Genomic DNA, 19,360 nt, shown 5'->3' with positions numbered 1-19,360 from the left:
AGAGGGGCGCCTGGCTGGCACAGCGGTTAGGCGTCTGCCTTCGGCTCAGGGCATGATCCCAGCGTTATGGGATCGAGCCCCACATCAGGCTCCTCCGCTATGAGCCCGCTTCTTCCTCTCCCACTCCCCCTGCTTGTGTTCCCTCTCTCGCTGGCTGTCTCTATCTCTGTCAAATAAGTAAATAAAATCTTTAAAAAAAAATAAAATAAAATAAATTCAAAAGAGATTAAAGACCTAAGGTCGTGTAACCTGCAACCATAAAAATCCTAAAAGAGAACAACAGGCAGTAACTTCTTTCACATCGGCCACAGCAACTTTTTTCTAAATGTCTCCTGAGGCAAAGGAAATAAAAGCAAAGCAAACTACTGGGACTAGATCAAAATAAAAAGTTTCTGCATATGAAGGAATCAATCAACAAAACTAAAAGGTAACCTATGGAATGGGAGAAGATATATCCAAATGACATACTTGATAAAGGGTTAGCATTCAAAATACATTAGAACTTAACACCCAAAAAACAAATAATCCAATTAAAAAATGGGCAGAAGACATGAAGAGACCTTTCTCCAAAGACATATAGATGGCCAACAAAGATGCTCAACATTACTTACCATCAGGGAAATGCAAATCAGAAGTACAATGAGATATCACCTCACACCTGTCAAAACGGCTAAAATCAGCTAAAGAAACAACAGGTGTTGATGAGCATGTGGAGGGAAAAAAACCCTCTCACACTGCTGGTGAGAATGAAAACTGGTGTAGTCAATGTGGAAAACAATATGAAGGTTCCTCAAAAACTGAATAATAAAACTCCCCTATGATCCAGCAATCACATTACTGGTTATTTACCCAAAGAATACAAAAACACTAATTCAAAGAGATACATGCTATATTTATAGCATCATTATTTATAATGGCTACAATATGGAAGCATCTCAAGTGTCCATCGATTGATGAATGGATAAAGATGGGGTGTGTTGCATATAATGAATATTATTTAGCCATAAAAAAGGAAGGAAATCTTTCCATCTGCAACAACATGGATGGAGCTACAGAGGATAATGATAAGCAAAACAAGTTAATCAGAGAAAGACAAATACCATGATTTCACTCCTATATGGAACTTAAGAAACAAAAGAGCAAAAGGGAAATAAAAAGACAAAAATCAAGAACTTATAGAATGTCTTATAGAGAACTGATGGTTCCCAAAGGGAAGTGGGTGGGAGGATGGGTTAAATAGGTAATGAAGATTAGGAAGTGCACTTGTGATCAGCACCAGGTGATGTGTGAAGTGTTGAATCACTATATTGTACACCTGAAACTAACACAACACTGTGTTTACTAACCAGAAAATGAAAACTTAAAAAATAAAATACATGAATTACATTAACTGTGTATAAATGAAAAAACAGACCTAATTAACAACACATACACATTGGTCATATTTATCAGAAGCTTTCAAATGTTCATTAATATGGACCCAAAGATAACCCACAAGTGATGCTTTAAATTCACTAGGGCTTTTACCTTACAATGTTAATGGCAGAATATTTTAGAAAAGTAAATGAGGTCATTCTGTGTCACCACTGTACTGCCCTCTATTTTGGACTATATGCACTTACTCTCTCTTCCATACACCATCAGTGGAAATCCCAGCTGAGGAGGCCTATCAACGTATTAGCTCTGACCACTCATTGATCAAGAGAACAAATCTGACTGAATCATTAATCCTTATTCCAAGTTCTTCACTCAGAAAAAACCCATTCCACAATTCTAACTGGGCCTATAACCCCGCTAGCTTTTTCAAAACAGCAATTACAATCCCACTATAAATACTATCATCAAGAATGTCAAAAATGTTAAGAATACAGAAATACTGACATCAAAGCATATGATTTACATTACAAAAAAACTTTAGAATGGAATTATGTCCATCAGTTGGTATGAACTGGTAATACATTGATTTAATATTAAAAATTATATTTATATAAAGCACAGAAAAATATCGGAATATCCTTCTGCTGAAATGAAGGTTTATCATATACAGCAATTTTAACTTTTGTCTCTAAAATAAGTATTTCAAGAAATTGCATGAGATTAAAAATTATTTCACTGTATTATTTTATTTTTATTTGAGAGAGAGAGAGAGCGAGAGAGCACGCACGCACAAGCAGGGGGAGCAGCAGAGAGAGAGAGGGAGAAGCAGGCTCTCCGCTGAATAAGGAGCCCAATACGGGGCTCAACCCCAGGACCCTGGGATCATGACCTGAGCTGAAGGAAAAGGCAGACACTTAACCCACTGAGCCACCCAGGTGCCCCTACAATTTTTTAAGCTTATAATAACTGCTTAATATTCAGTTAAGAAATGACAATACATGTTAACACGCTTGTAGAACCCTGTACTTTAAAATCTGGTATATGGGGTGCCTGAGTGGCTCAGTGGGTTAAGCGTCTGCCTTTGGCTCAGGTCATGATCCCAGAGTCCTGGGATCAAGTCACACATCGGGCTCCCTGCTCGGTGGAGAGCCTGCTTCTCCCTCTCCCTCTGCTGCTCCCCCTGCTTATGCTCTGTCGAATAAATAAATAAAATTTATAAATAAAATCTGGTATATATTCACCTCACTGAATGCTTTGTAATCAAGATTTTAAATATTTTCTTTCATCTAAATCTAAGATAGCATAAACTATGATGGACTATTTTTTTTTAAGATTTTGTCAGAGAGACAGAGCACATGCGCACACACAAGCACACAAGCAGGGGGAGCAGCGGGCAGAGGGAGAAGCAGATTCGATGCCAAGCAAGAAGCCTGATGTGTGACTTGATCCCAGGACCCTGGGATCATGACCTGAGCTGAAGGCAGACACTTAACTGAGCCACCCAGGCGTCCCTATGATGGACTATTTTAAGAAATTAACAAAAGGAAGGAAGGAAGGAAGGAAGGAAGGAAGGAAGGAAGGAAGGAAGGAAGGAAGGAATTAAACACTACCAATTAAACTATACAACATACATGTATTTCAGACATTAAAATGTGTCTTAGAACTGATGAAACATGAGGTGCCTGAGTGGCTCAGTCAGCTGGGTGTCTGCCTTCAGCTCAGGTCATGATCTCAGGGTCCTGGGATCAAGCCCCATGTCGGGGTCCCTGCTCAGCTGGGAGTGGGTTTTTCCCTCTCCCTCTGCCCCTCCACCCTGCTGGTGCTCTGCCGCGTGCACACGCGCTCTCTCTCCAATAAATAAAATCGTTGAAAAAAAAAAAGAACTGATGAAACATGGTAAAAAAAACATCTAGAAAAAATTCAAATCAAATATTGTACATCTGAAGCGTCTGTACTGTACCTTTAAATATACATGGAAAAACCTCTGGAATACAGGATTTGTAAAGTATCTCAATTCTGTGGTTTGGGAGATGCATTATGCGCACAGAATATGAAGTATGCTACTAGTACTCTAGGTTACAACCAAAACCACTCTGCCCCTAGACACTCCCAAAAAATTCTGCAACTACATGAATGAATTATTCATATAGTTATGTACTGTATACTAACTCAGCTAGATAAGGAGAAAATAGTCAATGTGTTTATTTAATGCATGCACTTGAACGTAAAATCTTTTAGTACTGTTTTACTTCAGAAAAGTAAACTGAAACCAATTTACATGTAAAACATAATTTATAAAAAGGGAAAGCCAGATTTTACTTGAACCATTTATTTTCTCATTATTAAATCACTTAAATAGAAAGTACCATAAAAATGATGGCAACACAAAAGGCACTCAAAAAACACTTGGTGAATTTATGGCAGGTGCTTACTTTCAATCTTGCTCTCGACACTTATCGACCAGTCCTGTAGCAGGTGCTGCTGATTCTGAACACGAACACAGAATCTTTTCCCCAAGGTCTTACACTCAGGTGTCAGGGAAGACAACCATACAATGCAGTAAGTTGTTGAAGACTTTGCTCAGATACACTATAGATATCTCAGTGAGATAGGCAAATGAAGGGGGAGTACAGAAGTTACTATTCTCCAGGAAAGCAGCTAACAATGTATATTCTAGAACCAGGAAAGGACATTTCCCTTAAAATAAATAAACGAGGAAGTGGAGGAAAGTTAGGTAAGCTGCAATATACCACGGTTCCTTTCTAGTATGAATTTCTAAGTAAAATTAAGAATGCCATACACTCTAGGGGCGCCTGGGTGGCACAGCGGTTAAGCGTCTGCCTTCGGCTCAGGGCGTGATCCCGGTGTTATGGGATTGAGCCCCACATCAGGCTCCTCCGCTATGAGCCTGCTTCTTCCTCTCCCACTCCCCCTGCTTGTGTTCCCTCTCTCACTGGCTGTCTCTATATCTGTCAAATAAATAAATAAAATCTTACAAAAAAAAAAAAAAAAAAAGAATGCCATACACTTTAGAAGATAGAAGGTCTTCCGACAGAGACCATTTAAATGAGTATAACTATTCTCCTGTGAGTCCAATTAGTTTGCAGTCAGAAAACCATATTAAGCAAAATAAGTAAATATCCCTCCAAACCACCGCTTGTAAGGTAAACACAAGAAAATTAAGAACTTTACAACAACATAAGTGTTTCCTCTCAGGAAAGAACCACTTACATCAATATAATTTAGTAAGCCACAACTGATAAATTAGGTAACAGGTGATACTAGCATAACAATAGTAAGCCAACCTATGCATTGTTTATATTTTTCAATAACATCCCAGGCACTAAACTGAAAAACCCACACCATAATTACAGTACTTACAAAATCATAAACTGCTTAGAGTATGCCTTGTATCTGGCTATTTAACTTTTTTAACTGTAAGGTTAAACCTCATACCTGGCAAGGGGGAGCATGGACTCCTACAGCCCTCTGTCATACCATAATTATGTAAAATAATCATAACCAGTCATCGATCAGAAGTTACATTATGTCCTCACTTCTCCTCCTTTTGGCTAAAATCAAGTGTAGATTTTACATGTATCAACATGACATTTTTAAAACAAAGAACCAGCTAGACAATGAAATACACACCAAAAGCCATACTTTGCATCTTAATAAAGTGGAAAGAATAGATAATTGGACTTAATCAAAATTTAAAACTTTTGGGTTTCAAAGGATAACATCAAAAAAGCGACACGATAACCTACAAAATGGGAGAAAATACTTACAAACTATATATATAAGGAACTTGTATCTAGACTATATAAAGAACTCTTACAATTCAACAATAAAAAGACAGCCTAATTTAAAAATAAGCAAAGAACCTGAATAGACATTTCTCCAAAGACAATATACCAATGACCAATAAGCACATAAAAAGATGCTCAACATCATTAGTCATCAGGGAAATGCAAATCAAAACCACAATGAAGTGTCATGTTACACCCACCAGAATGGCCAGAATCAAAAAGCCAGGCAGTTTGTGACATGTGGAGAAATCAGGATTCTTACAAACTGCTGGTGAGGATATAAAATGGTCTCCCTTTGGAAAACAGTCTGACAGTTTCTCAAACAATTAATAACAGAATTACCATATGATCCAGCAATTGTACTCCTAGATATATACCCAGAGGAAATGAAAACAGACATCCATAGAGAAACTGGCACACAAATGTTTACAGCAGCATTATTCATAACAGCCAAAAAGTTGAAACAATCCAAATCAACAACGAATGGATAAATCAAATGTGGTATATAAACAATAGAATATTATTCAGCCATTAAAAGGAATGATAAGAACTGATAAATACTACAACATCAATGAACCTTGAAAACATTACATTAATTGAAAGAAGTCAGAGACAAAAGACCACATATTCTATGATTCTATTCATATGAAAGTCCAGAATGGGCAAATCTACAGAGACAAAACATAAATTACTGGTTGCAGGGGCTGGAAGGGGATGATGCAGGGATAGGATGGTGAGGGTTAAAGGATACAGGGTTTTTTAGGCAATAAAAATGTTCTAAGGTGACTGTAGTTAATGGTTGCACACATCTGCAAATACACCAGAAAACAATGAATTGTACACACAGGAGAACTGTATGTTGCATGAATTCTATCTCAACAGAGGTTTTCAAAAAAAAAAAAAAGTAGTAAAGAACTCCCTGAAACTAAACTTAGTATTTATTTACAGTTCCATCTCCCAGAGGCTTCAGCTTTCTCAGTGACCCATCACTCAAAGATGTAGTCAAGGACTACATGGACTTCATGCAGAAAACGCCTTTTTCCAAAGGACCCTGGATTTTATTTATTTTTTTAAAGATTACTTGAAACAGAGAAACTGAGAGTGTGAGTGTGAGAGAGAGAGGATGAACACAAGTGGGGGGAGGGGCAATGGGAGAACGAGACGCCCCAATGAGCAGGGAGCACGATTTAGGGCTCAATCCCAGGACCCCAGGATCATGACCTGAGCCTAAGGCAGATGCTTAACCGACTGAGCCACCCAGGCACCCCAGGACCCTGGATTTTAGAAACCATTTCAAAACCGCAGGGGAGAATAAGCAGCCCAGGTTACATAGCCGTTGCCAGTCTTCCCAGTCCCACAAAGCTTGGAACCAGGTTCTTCCTACCCAGTGAACGTACACAGTCCTGTCCATAAGCACCCTATTTAGAGAAGTAGGTAAGAGGAAGAATGGGAGGAGGGGGAGTCAGTATTAAATGTCGTAAAGAGCCACTTTATGAGCAATATGGTAATGTTTAAAATAACTCATCAGGTTATGCTGCCTTACTTCTAATAGAGATGAATTTCTATAAACCTCATAGCACTCCCAATAACCTCCCCTCCCATCCCATCCCCCAAAAAAAAGCTCAAAGGAAAAATGTCAGCTATTGTAAGAATCACTAAGGGAAACAATTACTATGTATATTTGCCTGCAATACCAAATTTGTGCTCACAATAAAAAAAAAAGAGTAAACGTGTAACAAGATTTAGCTATTAATATCAACTCTCTTAATTTTTTTGTTATTCTTTCAACATATTTATACCTTATAATGCCATTACACTCTTTCAAGTGTTTTGTCTTGATCCTTAATGGCATTTATTTATGAACTCACATTGTTAGATTCTTTTTTTTTTTAAAGATTTTATTTATTTATTTGACAGAGATAGCCAGCGAGAGAGGGAACACAAGCAGGGGGAGTGGGAGAGGAAGAAGCAGGCTCATAACGGAGGAGCCTGATGTGAGGCTCGATCCCATAACGCCAGGATCACGCCCTGAGCCGAAGGCAGGTGCTTAACCGCTGTGCCACCCAGGCGCCCCATCACATTGTCAGATTCTTACAAAATAAAAGCTAACAAAAAGTTTATGGAATACAGTGTAATACAGAAGTAGTATGAAAGAAATTGAAATCAAGAAACTAGCTCTGAGCTCAACATCTAGCTAGATAATTTTGTGAAAGTCATTTCATATCTAGATTTCCATTGCTCATCTATAAAATGAGGTTGGCCCAGAGCCTAGATAATCCATAAAGTGCTTTCCATTAGAACTACTATTTCAACATATGTAAAGACCTACACAGGCCTTAAGGATTTCTCTCCTGTGGTCTGAAACTTTGCAGAGTTCTAACTTAAACTGAATATAACATCTGCTCTTATACAAATCAGTGGAGACTTTGTAAATAAGTTACTCACAAATACCAGTCCTGAAGTCTCACCTATTATTACCTCAAAGATTTACTTATAAAAGCGTCAGCTCTTTTAAAAAGTCAACTATATTTGAAACAAACTTTTGAACACTGAATTTTATTCCATTTATTCCAGTCTACAAGCCTCATGTATCCACTTCGAAATTTTGTGTCAAGCAGCTCCCCAAATAATTATCAAGTGGATGTTTCCACTAAGGATAATCTTTGCTTTCCATAGTTTCCATTTGCATGACTTTCAGTTAGCACTGTTTAAATAACACCAGTCCCCCAACAACACGGTTGAAGCTTCAGTTAGCAGTCTGTCAACTGTGGGTAACTGCATTAAGTACAAACTTTGCTGCTAGCTCCCCAGTCCACAAATCACTATGTAAATAATAGATGAGCATCCTAACCAGTGGCCAATCACTTCGCGTCTTTCAAAATCTGTTGGTGATGGGTCATTGCACATCTGTTAGTCAAATATAGACAGCAAAACTTATAGTAGTGTTGCCTCCCTGTCTGCCAGTAGTAAACCCAGGTGACATTCTCATTCTTTTTTTTTTTTAAGATTTTATTTATTTATTTGAGAGAGAGAGAGAGACAGAGAGCATGAGAAGAGACAGCACAAGCCAGGTGGGGGGCAGCAGGAAAGGGAGAAGCAGGCTCCCCGCCGAGCAGAGAGCCAGATGCAGGGCTAGTTGCCAGGACCCTGAGATCATGACCTGAGCGGAAGGCAGACACTTAACCGACTGAGCCACCCAGGCACCCCAACCCAGGTGACATTCCGTAAAAATAGCCAAAAAAGGAAATTAGCCAACAAAGATCAAAGTACAGCAAAGAAATGAAAACTGAAAGTAAGTGCAGCAAAGAAACAAAAACTGGTAACACCGAAGTGAAATGTGAATCAAATGTAAATAGTTAAGAAGAAATACCTGACCATAAAGTGTTGGGAGACTCTAGATGAGCAGCCTCATGAAGTTTGTGAACTTTGTGAGGGAAGTAATTTAAGAATAGGATAACAGTGTTCCAGAGGAAGTAAAACACTTCACAATAAAGAAAGTTGCAGATTATTTCCTAACACTTGAAAGCACAAAGGATAAAATACTGGAAATAATCCCACTTTAGGAGTATGACAATTCACCAAAGCACAAAAAAGATGCTTGCTTCACATCCTAAGTTATATTAGAAAACGGAAACGTTCAAACTACTTTTTACAAGTTTTTTTTAAAAACAAAACACTCAATTCTTAATGTCTCATGTTTAGAGTACTAAACAAATACTAGTTTTACAATTTTTTTTCATTTTCCTATACATTTGCAACCACAGGAAGAGTTTTTAATGCCTGAGCAAACATTTTCAAAGGTCACAGAGTAAGAATTTTTCTTACTTAATGGAACTGGTTAGGGGGCACCTGGGTGGCTTAGTCGGTTAAGCATCTGACTCGGCTCAGGTCATGATCTCGGGGTCTGGGGATCAAGCCCCATTGGGTTCTGTGCTCAGCAGGGAGCCTGTCTCTCCCGCCCCCCACCCACTCACGCTCTCTCGGTCTCTCTCTCAATAAAAGAATAAAATCTTAAAAAAAAAATGATTTAATAGTTTCGGTTTGAATGGTCATTTTCACCACTCTGTAGTACTGTGCAAAGGAATGACTGCCTGTATAGTAAGGTTGTATTATTTAATCATATTGTCAAGAGCAAACGTGTATCAAGAGTATGCAGGTTCCTAACGGACACAGAAAAATCTATCAGACCAGTTAGTAAAGTCTCAAAAGGGAAATGTACTAGACTACTGCAATTCGGCTCTCCTGTTGTTTAGTTCCCAGATTGTAGGTTTCGATTTACACATGCAGATCTCTTCTGTTATTACTCCCAAATTCCGCCCATTTCTCTTCATCTTGAAGATGCGGAAAACAAAATCATGTTGTCCAACCTTTTCATAGAAGGGATGGGGAAAGCAAGGCTTAAGAGATTCAGTCGCATGCCTATCATGCCTCAGTAATCTACCAGGGGCTAGCAGGGGAATTAAAACACTAATCTGGTTCTTGTTCCCGTATATACAATGCTGCCCACTTCTGAAGAGCGTTATTAGTTAAGTTTTATTTTGATTTCATTTTTCAACCATATGGCTTACACAAATCCACTGTAAGAAAAAATACTCCATATTTTCCTGAGCCTCTCATTACTTAAAGATATTTTACAATCATCTGCATTCAGAGACTAGAAGGCCACTCTAACACTACTGTAACTTAAGCGATAAGAAATTTTAAAATGTTTCATATTACAATGTATCCCAGATGGGATCCTGAGACAGAAAATGTACAGTAGTTACTCTAACGTACAATCTTCTCTATACTATCTTCACAACTTCCCTGTAAAATTAAAACTTTTAAAATTTTTAAAAAGAATTTTTTAAGATTTTATTTATTTGAGAGAGAGAATGAGAGAGAGAGAGCGTGCATGAGAGGGGGGAAAGGTCAGAGGCAGAAGCAGACTCCCTGCAGGGAGCCAGATGCAGGACTCGATCCTGGGACTCCAGGATCATGACCTGAGCCAAAGGCAATTGCTTAACCTACTGAGCCACCCAGGTGCCCCCCCCCAAAATTTTTTAAAGTATTGCACATACTTTTTTATGTATGTCTTTTCTTAGTGTTGGGATCTAATTAAATTTTTGAATCAAAGGTACTAAATGCACTAATAAATTTCTATTCCTTGTTTCTTAAGCTATGTCCTGTGAAATCCTCCCCCAGAGGTGACTCTGCCTCTTGGAAAAGGGGAACCTAGGAAGTGGGTCTCCACCACAGCCCAATTTCCATTCATAAGAAGCATCAAACAGTCTGAAACAAAGATTCTGCTAGAACGAAAAGTGTGAAAGTCACTCTCAAGCTTCAAAGGGAGTAAGATTCATGATTTGAGGAATATTAAAAATTCACAGTTCCTCGTAACAGAAAGAACATTAGACTGAAGACGAAAAAAACCCGCATTCTAATCTTGAATCCGTCACTAAGTACAATCTCGTATTTCTTTAGGCCTGTTTTCTCATCTGCAAAGTAAGAGGACCAAGAGTTCCCATTCTAATTAGAATTTTTTCTCCCCAATTTTTCTTCCAGTAAGAGGAAGGGTAAAAGTATATGACTTAAATAATGCACATTAAAATATAATGCCTTAGAAAAGATCAAAAAACTATTTGTCAGGTGTCTCTTTTTGGCCTACCAAATAACTATTTTTATCCAGATTATTTTGTCTATGTACATTTTTAAATGATTCTTTTTTCAAAGTTTATTATTTCTTTTTAGTAATCTCTACACCCAAACTGGGGCTCTAACCTATGACCCTGAGATCAAGAGTCCCATGCTCCTCAGACTGAGCTAGCCAGGCACCCCAAAACATGCACATTCTTACAGCCATTTAGCTCATCTCATTTTAAATTTCAAGTTACATCATATTTACTTCACAAATATACTGTTTCCTTTGCCATGCCAAGAAGCAAAGAATACTAAAATATAGCTAACAGAAAGTATAATTTAAAAAGTCCAAAGCTGCTTTTGCACTCATATTCCTCTCAGTTCAACAACACTGTCAATAACGTAAGGCACATAAAATGAATAGAGTATTGAAATTTACCAAGGCAAGTTTTTAGCAACAGTTTCAAAATGAATTTCAGTGGTTTAAGAATGCTGAAACGCCTAAATTACATCCTTATTAATTATGCTAAGGCTTCAAATTTCATATATCTAAAAACAGTGAAAATGTTAACAATTGTGATGTTGAAATATAAACTAGAAAATACAGCCATCCGGTGTATAAGAAAATATGCCAATAATCAGCAACATCATAATTTAACTTACTTTAAATGACTAAAAGTGGTTAACAAAAAGTATCTGCCATTAATATCATCTAATATTTGGTCTTTTCAAAATATTTCCACACTTTCTTATACGTATAACGTTAGGGAAAAAAATCATGTTTAAATAAACAATGCAATCCACCAAATGAAAACTACCAAATGAAAATGCACCACTTTATTACTAATTTTCAAGAACCATAGGTACTAAGCACAATTCTTAAAAAGATATGGTCCATTCACAAGCACATTGGATTTCAATAGCAAGTCAAGTTGTAACAGTAAAATCTCATTTTTGAAGTAATCCTTGTTTTACTAGTTCGCTCTGACCTCAAGTATATTTCCCAGCGCTAAAACTGTTAAAGATCTCATCACCTATGACATCTGTAAATAAAGATGAGACTTAAAAGACACAATTTTTCATTAAAATGTATGTTGAATGTATTCTGAGGTATTACAAGTTCCAATAACATACACTGCAATCTTCCTTTTTTATTTTTAGCACAACATAGGTTTAAAAATTCGTTTCATTATGCAATGATGGCATGAAATATTAAATCACACTGTTCTATAACCTGGTTCCAATAATGACTAGGAAAAATGGAAGATCAAACGTATGTTTAAGCAGTTAAACTTAACATTTTCACTCTAACATTTTTTAAATGGTCAAGCTTCGAAAATCTCGGCTTTAATATTTAATTTCAAAGTCTGTGCTCACAGGAAACCAAACATTGACTCAGTACGACAGAAGAGTTGAACGGCCTAAGAAACCACTCCTTCAATTAGCTTTTCCTTGCTCTGTGCTTTTATTTTACCTGCACTACAGTTTTGCATTCAAATGAAAAAAAGACAACACGTATTCAGTCAGGTAAGAATGGTCATCATTTCTCCGTCGTTACAAACAGCAACAGTCCTTTTCTTAGTCCTCTCTTCCTCCACCCACATAAAGGCAAGCCCAAGGGAACGCAACCCCCACTCTATCCGGGACGCCCCTTAACCCGAAACCCTTCGGAGCCTAAGGTTGACACCGCCCACCTTGGGCCTCCTCTCTTCCCTCCCACCCAGTCTTCCGCTCAGCAATCTGACCCGCAACCCCCAGACCCCGCGAGTGCGCCCGCGCCGGAGCCACCCCGCCCCCAGCCCGAGGGCGCGCGGCCGACGCGCAAGCACTACCCGCAGCCCCCGACGGCCGCCCCGGGCCCTCGGAGCCGGCGCCCGGCCCGCCTGGACCCTCCCCGCTCCCGGGCTTCGCTCCACGGGGAGCCCTGTGTCCGAGAAGGCGCACTCCGGATTCTCCCACACAGTCAGTGCTCGGCCTCCAGCAGCAGGCGGAGGGGCAAACCTGGGTTGGAGTGGGAAAGCAGGCAGCCCACCCCGGGAACCGACCTGTGGAGACCGCCATCTTCTCCTGCAGCCCGACGCAGCCGCCTGCACGCACAGCGACGTCAGCGCCACTTCCGGGAGCGCGCCGCCCCGCCCCCCGCCCCGCGGCTTCGCGGCGCGCGTCACATGGGCTCCGTCCCCGGCGGCGTTCTCTCCCGTCACCTAGCCAAAGGGAGCGCAGGGCCTCGCTGCTGTTTGGACTGCTGTACTGGAACTTCCTAAGATTCTACTATTGATTCAAAGTAAAAGTTAAAGATAAGTTTATTGGGACACCACGTTGAGTCGGTCATCATAGTATAGAGCAAAAAAGAAATATTTTCTAAAAGACATGTGCAATGGAGGGGAAGAGAGGGGGAAATTTTTTTGTTTGTTTAAAGGCATGTGCAGTGCGGCTGCAATCCCCAATCCGGCAGCCACGTGTGTTATGAGCTCGTGCCTGGGGATGTGCTGTAAGGGAGACTGCGCAGGTTTGCAAAACCTTAATCTGTTTAACAATACCTGTAAAGAACATCTCGTTAAGAATGTTTTATATTGATTAAATATGGAAGTAATATTTTGATATATTGAATTAAGAGAAGTATATTATTAAAAGGCATAGCAAAATAGGGCATTGACAATTCTGTGTTGAAAAGTGATTTAAAAGGGTTTGACAGAAAATTTAAAGAACCCCTTAGAATTAAATTTATTGCATTCATATTTTACTTTTGAGATATGCATGAGAGCGAAACACTAAAATCTATGTCTGAGTCGGGAAGTTCTTTCAAAAAAGTCTAAAATAAAATTTCTAAGTAATAAAGAAGGATGTTCAAAAAGCAAAGATTTTACATCCTTAGTTTTCACTATAGCGACACAGTAGAAATGTTGCCATCTAGTATTATGTAACTATCATGGCTTTCTATATCATCCTCACAAATGTCATTAGTAATATTTGATACAGCCACCCCCATTTTATAAGAAATGAAACTAAACCCCAAAGAACTTAAATGATTTTCTAGGAGCGTGCATCTACCAGTAGTTGCAACAGAGCTGGAATTCAGACAAAATTCTGATTCCCAAGTCAATTCTCATTTCATTCCTGGTTGTCCTTGCAATGCTGGTCCTGATAGTAAATACTGATGCTGCCATAGTAGTAATTGGGAGGCTGAAGTTTTTACTTTTAGTGGTTCTTAGTTCTTTCCATCCCACACACTTAATTTCCCCCATCTTTCTTTTTTTCCTTTTTTTTTTTAGATTTTGTTTATTTGACAGAAAGTGAGAGAGCATAAGCAGGGGGAGTGAGTGGCAGAGGGAGAGGAAGAAGCAGGCTCCCCATTGATCAGGGAACCTGATGTGGGGCTCAATCCCAGGACCCTGAGATCATGACCTGAGCAGAAGGCAGCTGCTTAACCAAATGAGCCACCAAGGCTCGCCTACCCTGTCTCTTAACCTGTGTCTGAAGCTTTGGGAAAAGAAAGGCCCTATTCTTAATTTCTGAGCTTGGAGCACCAGCTGCCTTTTCTTCCTAGTCAGTCCCAGCTCTGTCCCATAACATGAACTGATGCTATGCAGCATTCTTTTAATGTTTGTTTCACTCTCTGTGGTAGGCAAACCTCTAAGATGGCTCCCAATGACCCCTTCCTGGTATCCATGCCCTTGTTTTTTATAATTCCCTTGCCTTTCATGGGGGCTTACTTTGAGTGAATAAAGTAAGACAGCAGGGCTGGGATATCACTTTTGAGATTTGTTTTAGAAAAACTAGATTCCATCTGCAGCACTCTCTCTTGCTCTCTTGCTTCCCCCCAGGGTCACCAGCTGCCGTACGAGAGCTACCCTAGAGAAAAGCCCAGGTGGCAAGGAACAGCTTCTGGCCAATAGCCTTGGAGGAAGTAAGGCCCTCAGTTCAACAGCCATGAAGAACTGAATCCTGTCAGCAAACATAAGGGTGAGCTTGAAAGCATACCCTGCCCTAGTAGAGTCTTCAGATGAACTTCCTGACAGACACCTAATTGCCACTCTGCTAGGACCCAGCTAAGGCATGCCCAGATTCCTGACCCACAGAAAATAAGATAACACATGTTTGCTGTTTTAAGCCACTAAGTTTTGGGACAATTTGTTATGCAGCAGTAAGAATCTAATACATTCTCTCTGCTTACTGTTATTCTGTGTTAACTATTCTTATAAACATTGTTTGAGTAACCATTATCATACATTTTTCACAAATGTTCACTTAAATTTGGAGGTTGATGAACTTCTGTTAACATATATTTACCATCTTATTAGGGCAGATTGATGGATAATGACATTTAATAGATTTAATCCTGTCCTCCCCACAACAGAATCAAAATTAACAACTAGCAAAACATTGACCGAATTCAATTCTACTTTACCAATTGTAAATATTTTCTCAGGAAATGCTTGAATCTTAAAAACAAAATACATAAGTGTTGTCTCCCCATTTTATAAACAAGACTTGCAAAGCCAATAGTAGTCCTACCATTTTCCTACTTATTGTTCTTGAAAGAGCAAATTACAGTCTGTGGGAGGAAGTCAGATTTTGTGTAACTTGAAAACCAAAATGCAGGGGCGCCTGGGTGGCACAGCGGTTGAGCGTCTGCCTTCGTTCGGCTCAGGGCGTGATCCCGGCGTTACGGGATCGAGCCCCTCGTCGGGCTCCTCCACTGTGAGCCTGCTTCTTCCTCTCCCACTCCCCCTGCTTGTGTTCCCTCTCTCGCTGGCTGTCTCTATCTCTGTCAAATAAATAAATAAAATCTTTAAAAATTAAAAAAAAAAAAAGAAAACCAAAATGCTCAATTTTTGCTTATTCACAATAATATATAAAGCAAAAAGCCTCAGTGACAACCAGGAAAAACTAGGGGGGAAAAGTTACTTCAAATTTCTTGGGAGTCAAAGAAGAAACAGAAGAAAACAAAAAAGTAAAACAGATGAAAGAAGAATAAAATCACAGAAATAAAAAAAATCAACTAATCTAATACAACTTTGATTAATATGGAAATGAAATTGAAGAAAGAAGCAAATCAAAAGATGTCTAGAGTGTTAGAAACAGTTAAAGAACAATTGTGGAAGCAGTCTGGTGTTTGTGGGGTACCAGCATGAGGCAGGGGGCAATGTGAAGGGCTCATGAACCCAGGAGAGTCAGGAAGGGCCAAGGTGAGCAATGGGTGTAGGTGCCGCCATCACCTTCCACCATGGCTCACTCATCTCATCAGTGTGCAATGAAGAAATGCTGGATTTGGAACCAGAGAGATCTAAGTCCAACCACTTGTTCACCTTGTGACCTTAAAAAAGGCATTTAATCTCTTTAACCTCCAATTTTCCAGCAGTGAAATAGAAGTACTCTTAGGATTTATACTCAACACATTACATATAGTACCTGGCAATCAAATGTGCACAGTAAATGGTTGCCATTCTTATGATGATTGTACCGTAAGAGAAAACTATTCTTTTTCCTAGTAGGCAAATAATTTTTATAGGCGTTTTGTTTTTCCTCTGGCTCTAGCTATGAAGAAACTCAAAACGCAATTTCTAGCACCTGTCTACTAAATGTTTATGGTATATAATATATCTTCTGACTTCACCCTTCAATTCACTTTGTTTTCTCATTTCTCCCTCATCATACTTTACACTTATTTGGTTCTTTATCTTGGTATTTAATATATCTCTGTAAGCTACCACAAAGTCTCATATTTTTGAAGGGAGGGCAGTATTAATAAGTGATAAATTAGCTATTTATAAGCTTTGATTTCTGTATAACCACTGGATAACTGATATACGTCATTTCCTAATCCCTTCTTGAGACAAAATGCCCTATCATGCGCTCTAGTAGAAGAGACCCTAAGCTGTTCCTTGAACAAAAATGATCCAGCTGCAACAGTTAAACCCCTTCCTGCCAGCTACAGCTAATATATGATTCAAGGGCGTCCATTCTATAGACTGACTAGCAGCCTATGTGAAGGTCACAACAAACACCTTTGTCAAACATGAATATCTCCGCCCCCCCCAATCTCTGTCTCTCTCCCTCATCTTCCAGGAAAATACAGAAAACAACTATGGATGGAAGCAGAAAAAAGAACGACAAACGAGAAGATGCATAGACACAAAAAAAGTCACAGAATCCCTTTAATGGCAACTTGAAGGCATTAAGATGACTTAGGTCCTTAGGTCCCTGTTGCCTCTTTCTAGTTGCCAAAATAAGTGTTCCTCTTCTAACAGCAGTAGAAGTACAACTCCCATGAAGTTTCTGCCTCCCTCATTGCCATTAATGTTTGTGGTGGACAGTCTGGCACCCCATGATCCCACCTGGTATTCATGCCCTAGTACGATCCCTTCCCCTTGAGGGTGAACAGGACTTGTGGCTTGTCTTTTTTCTTTTCCAGTTTTATTGAGGTATTATTGACAAATTAAAAATGTGTATATTTAACATATACAACGTGATGTTTTGATATATTTATACACTGTGAAATGATTCATAATCAAGCTATATACATCACTCATATAATTACTATTTTTTGTGGGTGATGAGAACACTTAAGATTTACTCTCTTAGGGTGCCTGGGTGGCTCAGTTTGCTAAGCATCTGCCTTCGGCTCAGGTCATGATCCAGTGTCCTGGGTTCGAGCCCCGCGTTGGGCTCCCTGCTCACTGGGGAGTCTGCTTCTCCCTCTCTGCTCCTCCCCTGTTTGTGATCTCTCTCAAATAAATAAAGTCTTAAAAAAAAAAAAAAGATTTACTCTCCTAGCAAATTTCAAGTATATAATACATTATTTTTTTTAAGATTTTTATTTATTTATTTGACAGGCAGCAAGAGAGGGAACACAAGCAGGGGGAGTGGGTGAGGGAGAAGTAGGCTTCCCGCTGAGCAGGGAGCCCTATAGGGGGTTAGGACTTGATCCCAGGACCTGAGCCAGGGGCAGACACTTAAGGACTGAGCCACCCAGGTGCCCCTCAAGTATATAACACATTATTATTAACTGTAGTCCCCATGCTGTAAATTAGGTCTCCAGAACTTATTTATCCTATTACTGAAAGTTTGTAACCTTTGATGAATATCTCCCCATTTCCCCTACATCCCAGCCCTGGCAATCACCATTTACTCTCTGTTACTAAGCTATATTTTTTTAAGATTCCACATATAATCGAGACCATACAAAATGTTTTTCTGTGTCTGGTTTATTTCACTTAGCATAATGTCCTCCAGGTTCATCAATAGCATTCACAAACAGCAGTCCTTCCTTCTTTTTTAAAGAAGATAAATATTCCATTGTAGGTGTACACTTCTCATTTTCTTTTTCTTTTTTTTTTTAATATTTATTTGTTTGATAGACAGCCAGCGAGAGAGGGAACACAAGCAGGGGGAGTGGGAGAGGAAGAAGCAGACTCCCAGTGGAGGAGCCTGATGTGGGGCTCGATCCCAGAACGCTGGGATCATGCCCCAGGCCAAAGGCAGACGCTTAACAACTGAGCCACCCAGGCGCCCCATCATTTTCTTTATTTGTTTGTCAACAAACACTTTGATTGTTTACGTGTATTGGCTACTGGGAATAATGCTGCAATGAACGTGAAAGTGTCGCTATAGCTTCAAGATGGTGGTTGTGTTTCCTTCAGATATGTACCCAGAAGCAGGATTGCTGGATCATATGGTAGTTCTATTTTTAATTTTTTGAGCAACCTCCATATTGTTTTCCATTGTGGCTGTACTAGAACTTTGTCTTTAATCATTAGAGAATATGGTAAAGTGATGGGATGTCACTTATGTAATTAACACCTACTACTGTATGATCATCTTACAAGGAAGCTTTTTCATTTGCTGGATTTGTAGAGGCAAGCTGCCATGTTGCAAGCTTTAGAGAGCCATGTGTCAAGAAACTGAAGGCAGCCTCTGGCTTACAGCCACCCATAAACTGAGGCCCTCCGTCTGATGGTGTGCAAGAAACTGAATGCTGCTAACAACCACATGAGCCTGGAAGCAGCTCCCTCCCCTCAAGCCTTAAAAGGAGACCACAGACCCTGAACTGACACATAGATTGAAGCCCTACAGAGGACTATGTAGAGCTATGTCCCAGACTCCTGACTCACAGATGCTGTGAAAACATAAATGTGTGTTGTTTAAGCTACCAAGTTGGTGATAATTGGTTATACAGCAATAAAAACTAATACTGTATCCTTATATAAAGTCACCATGACTTGACAAAGCCTGAGGGATTCTTTTTATTTTTTTGACAAAGGAATCTGGCATAATAACCTGACTAGAATTTCTTATCGCTGGGGGGAAAAAAACCAGTATCATCAAATTATTAAATATGCTTTCCCCAAGCTTGTTTTCTCAATTCCTACTGACCTCAGCATTGTACTGCATACCTAGAATGCAACAGCCTCCCAGCCGAACTATCCTAAATATCAGTGTTTCTTAAACATTGCCTTTATTCTGTCCTTCCTAATTGAGAAAAATCTACACTTGCTCCAGTTTGCCTACCACCAGGTTCACAATGAGTTTCATATTTATTGTCAATTCTTACC

At 39.4% G+C, this 19,360-nt stretch overlaps 1 protein-coding gene and 1 long non-coding RNA gene across 3 annotated transcripts in view; one reads left to right on the top strand and one right to left on the bottom strand.

The window, feature by feature from the left end:
- Nucleotides 1–12,944, bottom strand: part of UBE2V2 (ubiquitin conjugating enzyme E2 V2) — a 52,387-nt gene extending 39,443 nt beyond the window's left edge. For both annotated transcript variants that reach the window (XM_026516496.4, XM_057307788.1), the window contains exon 1: nt 12,851–12,944. In XM_026516496.4, coding sequence (XP_026372281.1) covers nt 12,851–12,866 — 16 coding nt within the window. In that variant the 5' untranslated portion in view covers nt 12,867–12,944. The remainder of the gene's footprint in view (nt 1–12,850) is intronic.
- A 55-nt stretch (nt 12,945–12,999) lies between these two features.
- On the top strand, nt 13,000–19,087 carry LOC113268115 (uncharacterized). The gene is made up of 3 exons (XR_003321024.4): nt 13,000–13,089; nt 14,630–14,768; nt 18,663–19,087. It is a non-coding gene; the product is annotated as an uncharacterized LOC113268115 (long non-coding RNA).
- The last annotated feature ends 273 nt before the right edge of the window (nt 19,088–19,360 follow it).

The sequence above is a fragment of the Ursus arctos genome, unplaced genomic scaffold, assembly GCF_023065955.2.
Source record: "Ursus arctos isolate Adak ecotype North America unplaced genomic scaffold, UrsArc2.0 scaffold_6, whole genome shotgun sequence".
In the NCBI taxonomy this organism is placed as follows: Eukaryota; Metazoa; Chordata; class Mammalia; order Carnivora; family Ursidae; genus Ursus; species Ursus arctos.
The sequence above is the reverse complement of the archived record's forward strand: the minus strand, read 5'-3'. Positions and strand labels throughout refer to the sequence as shown.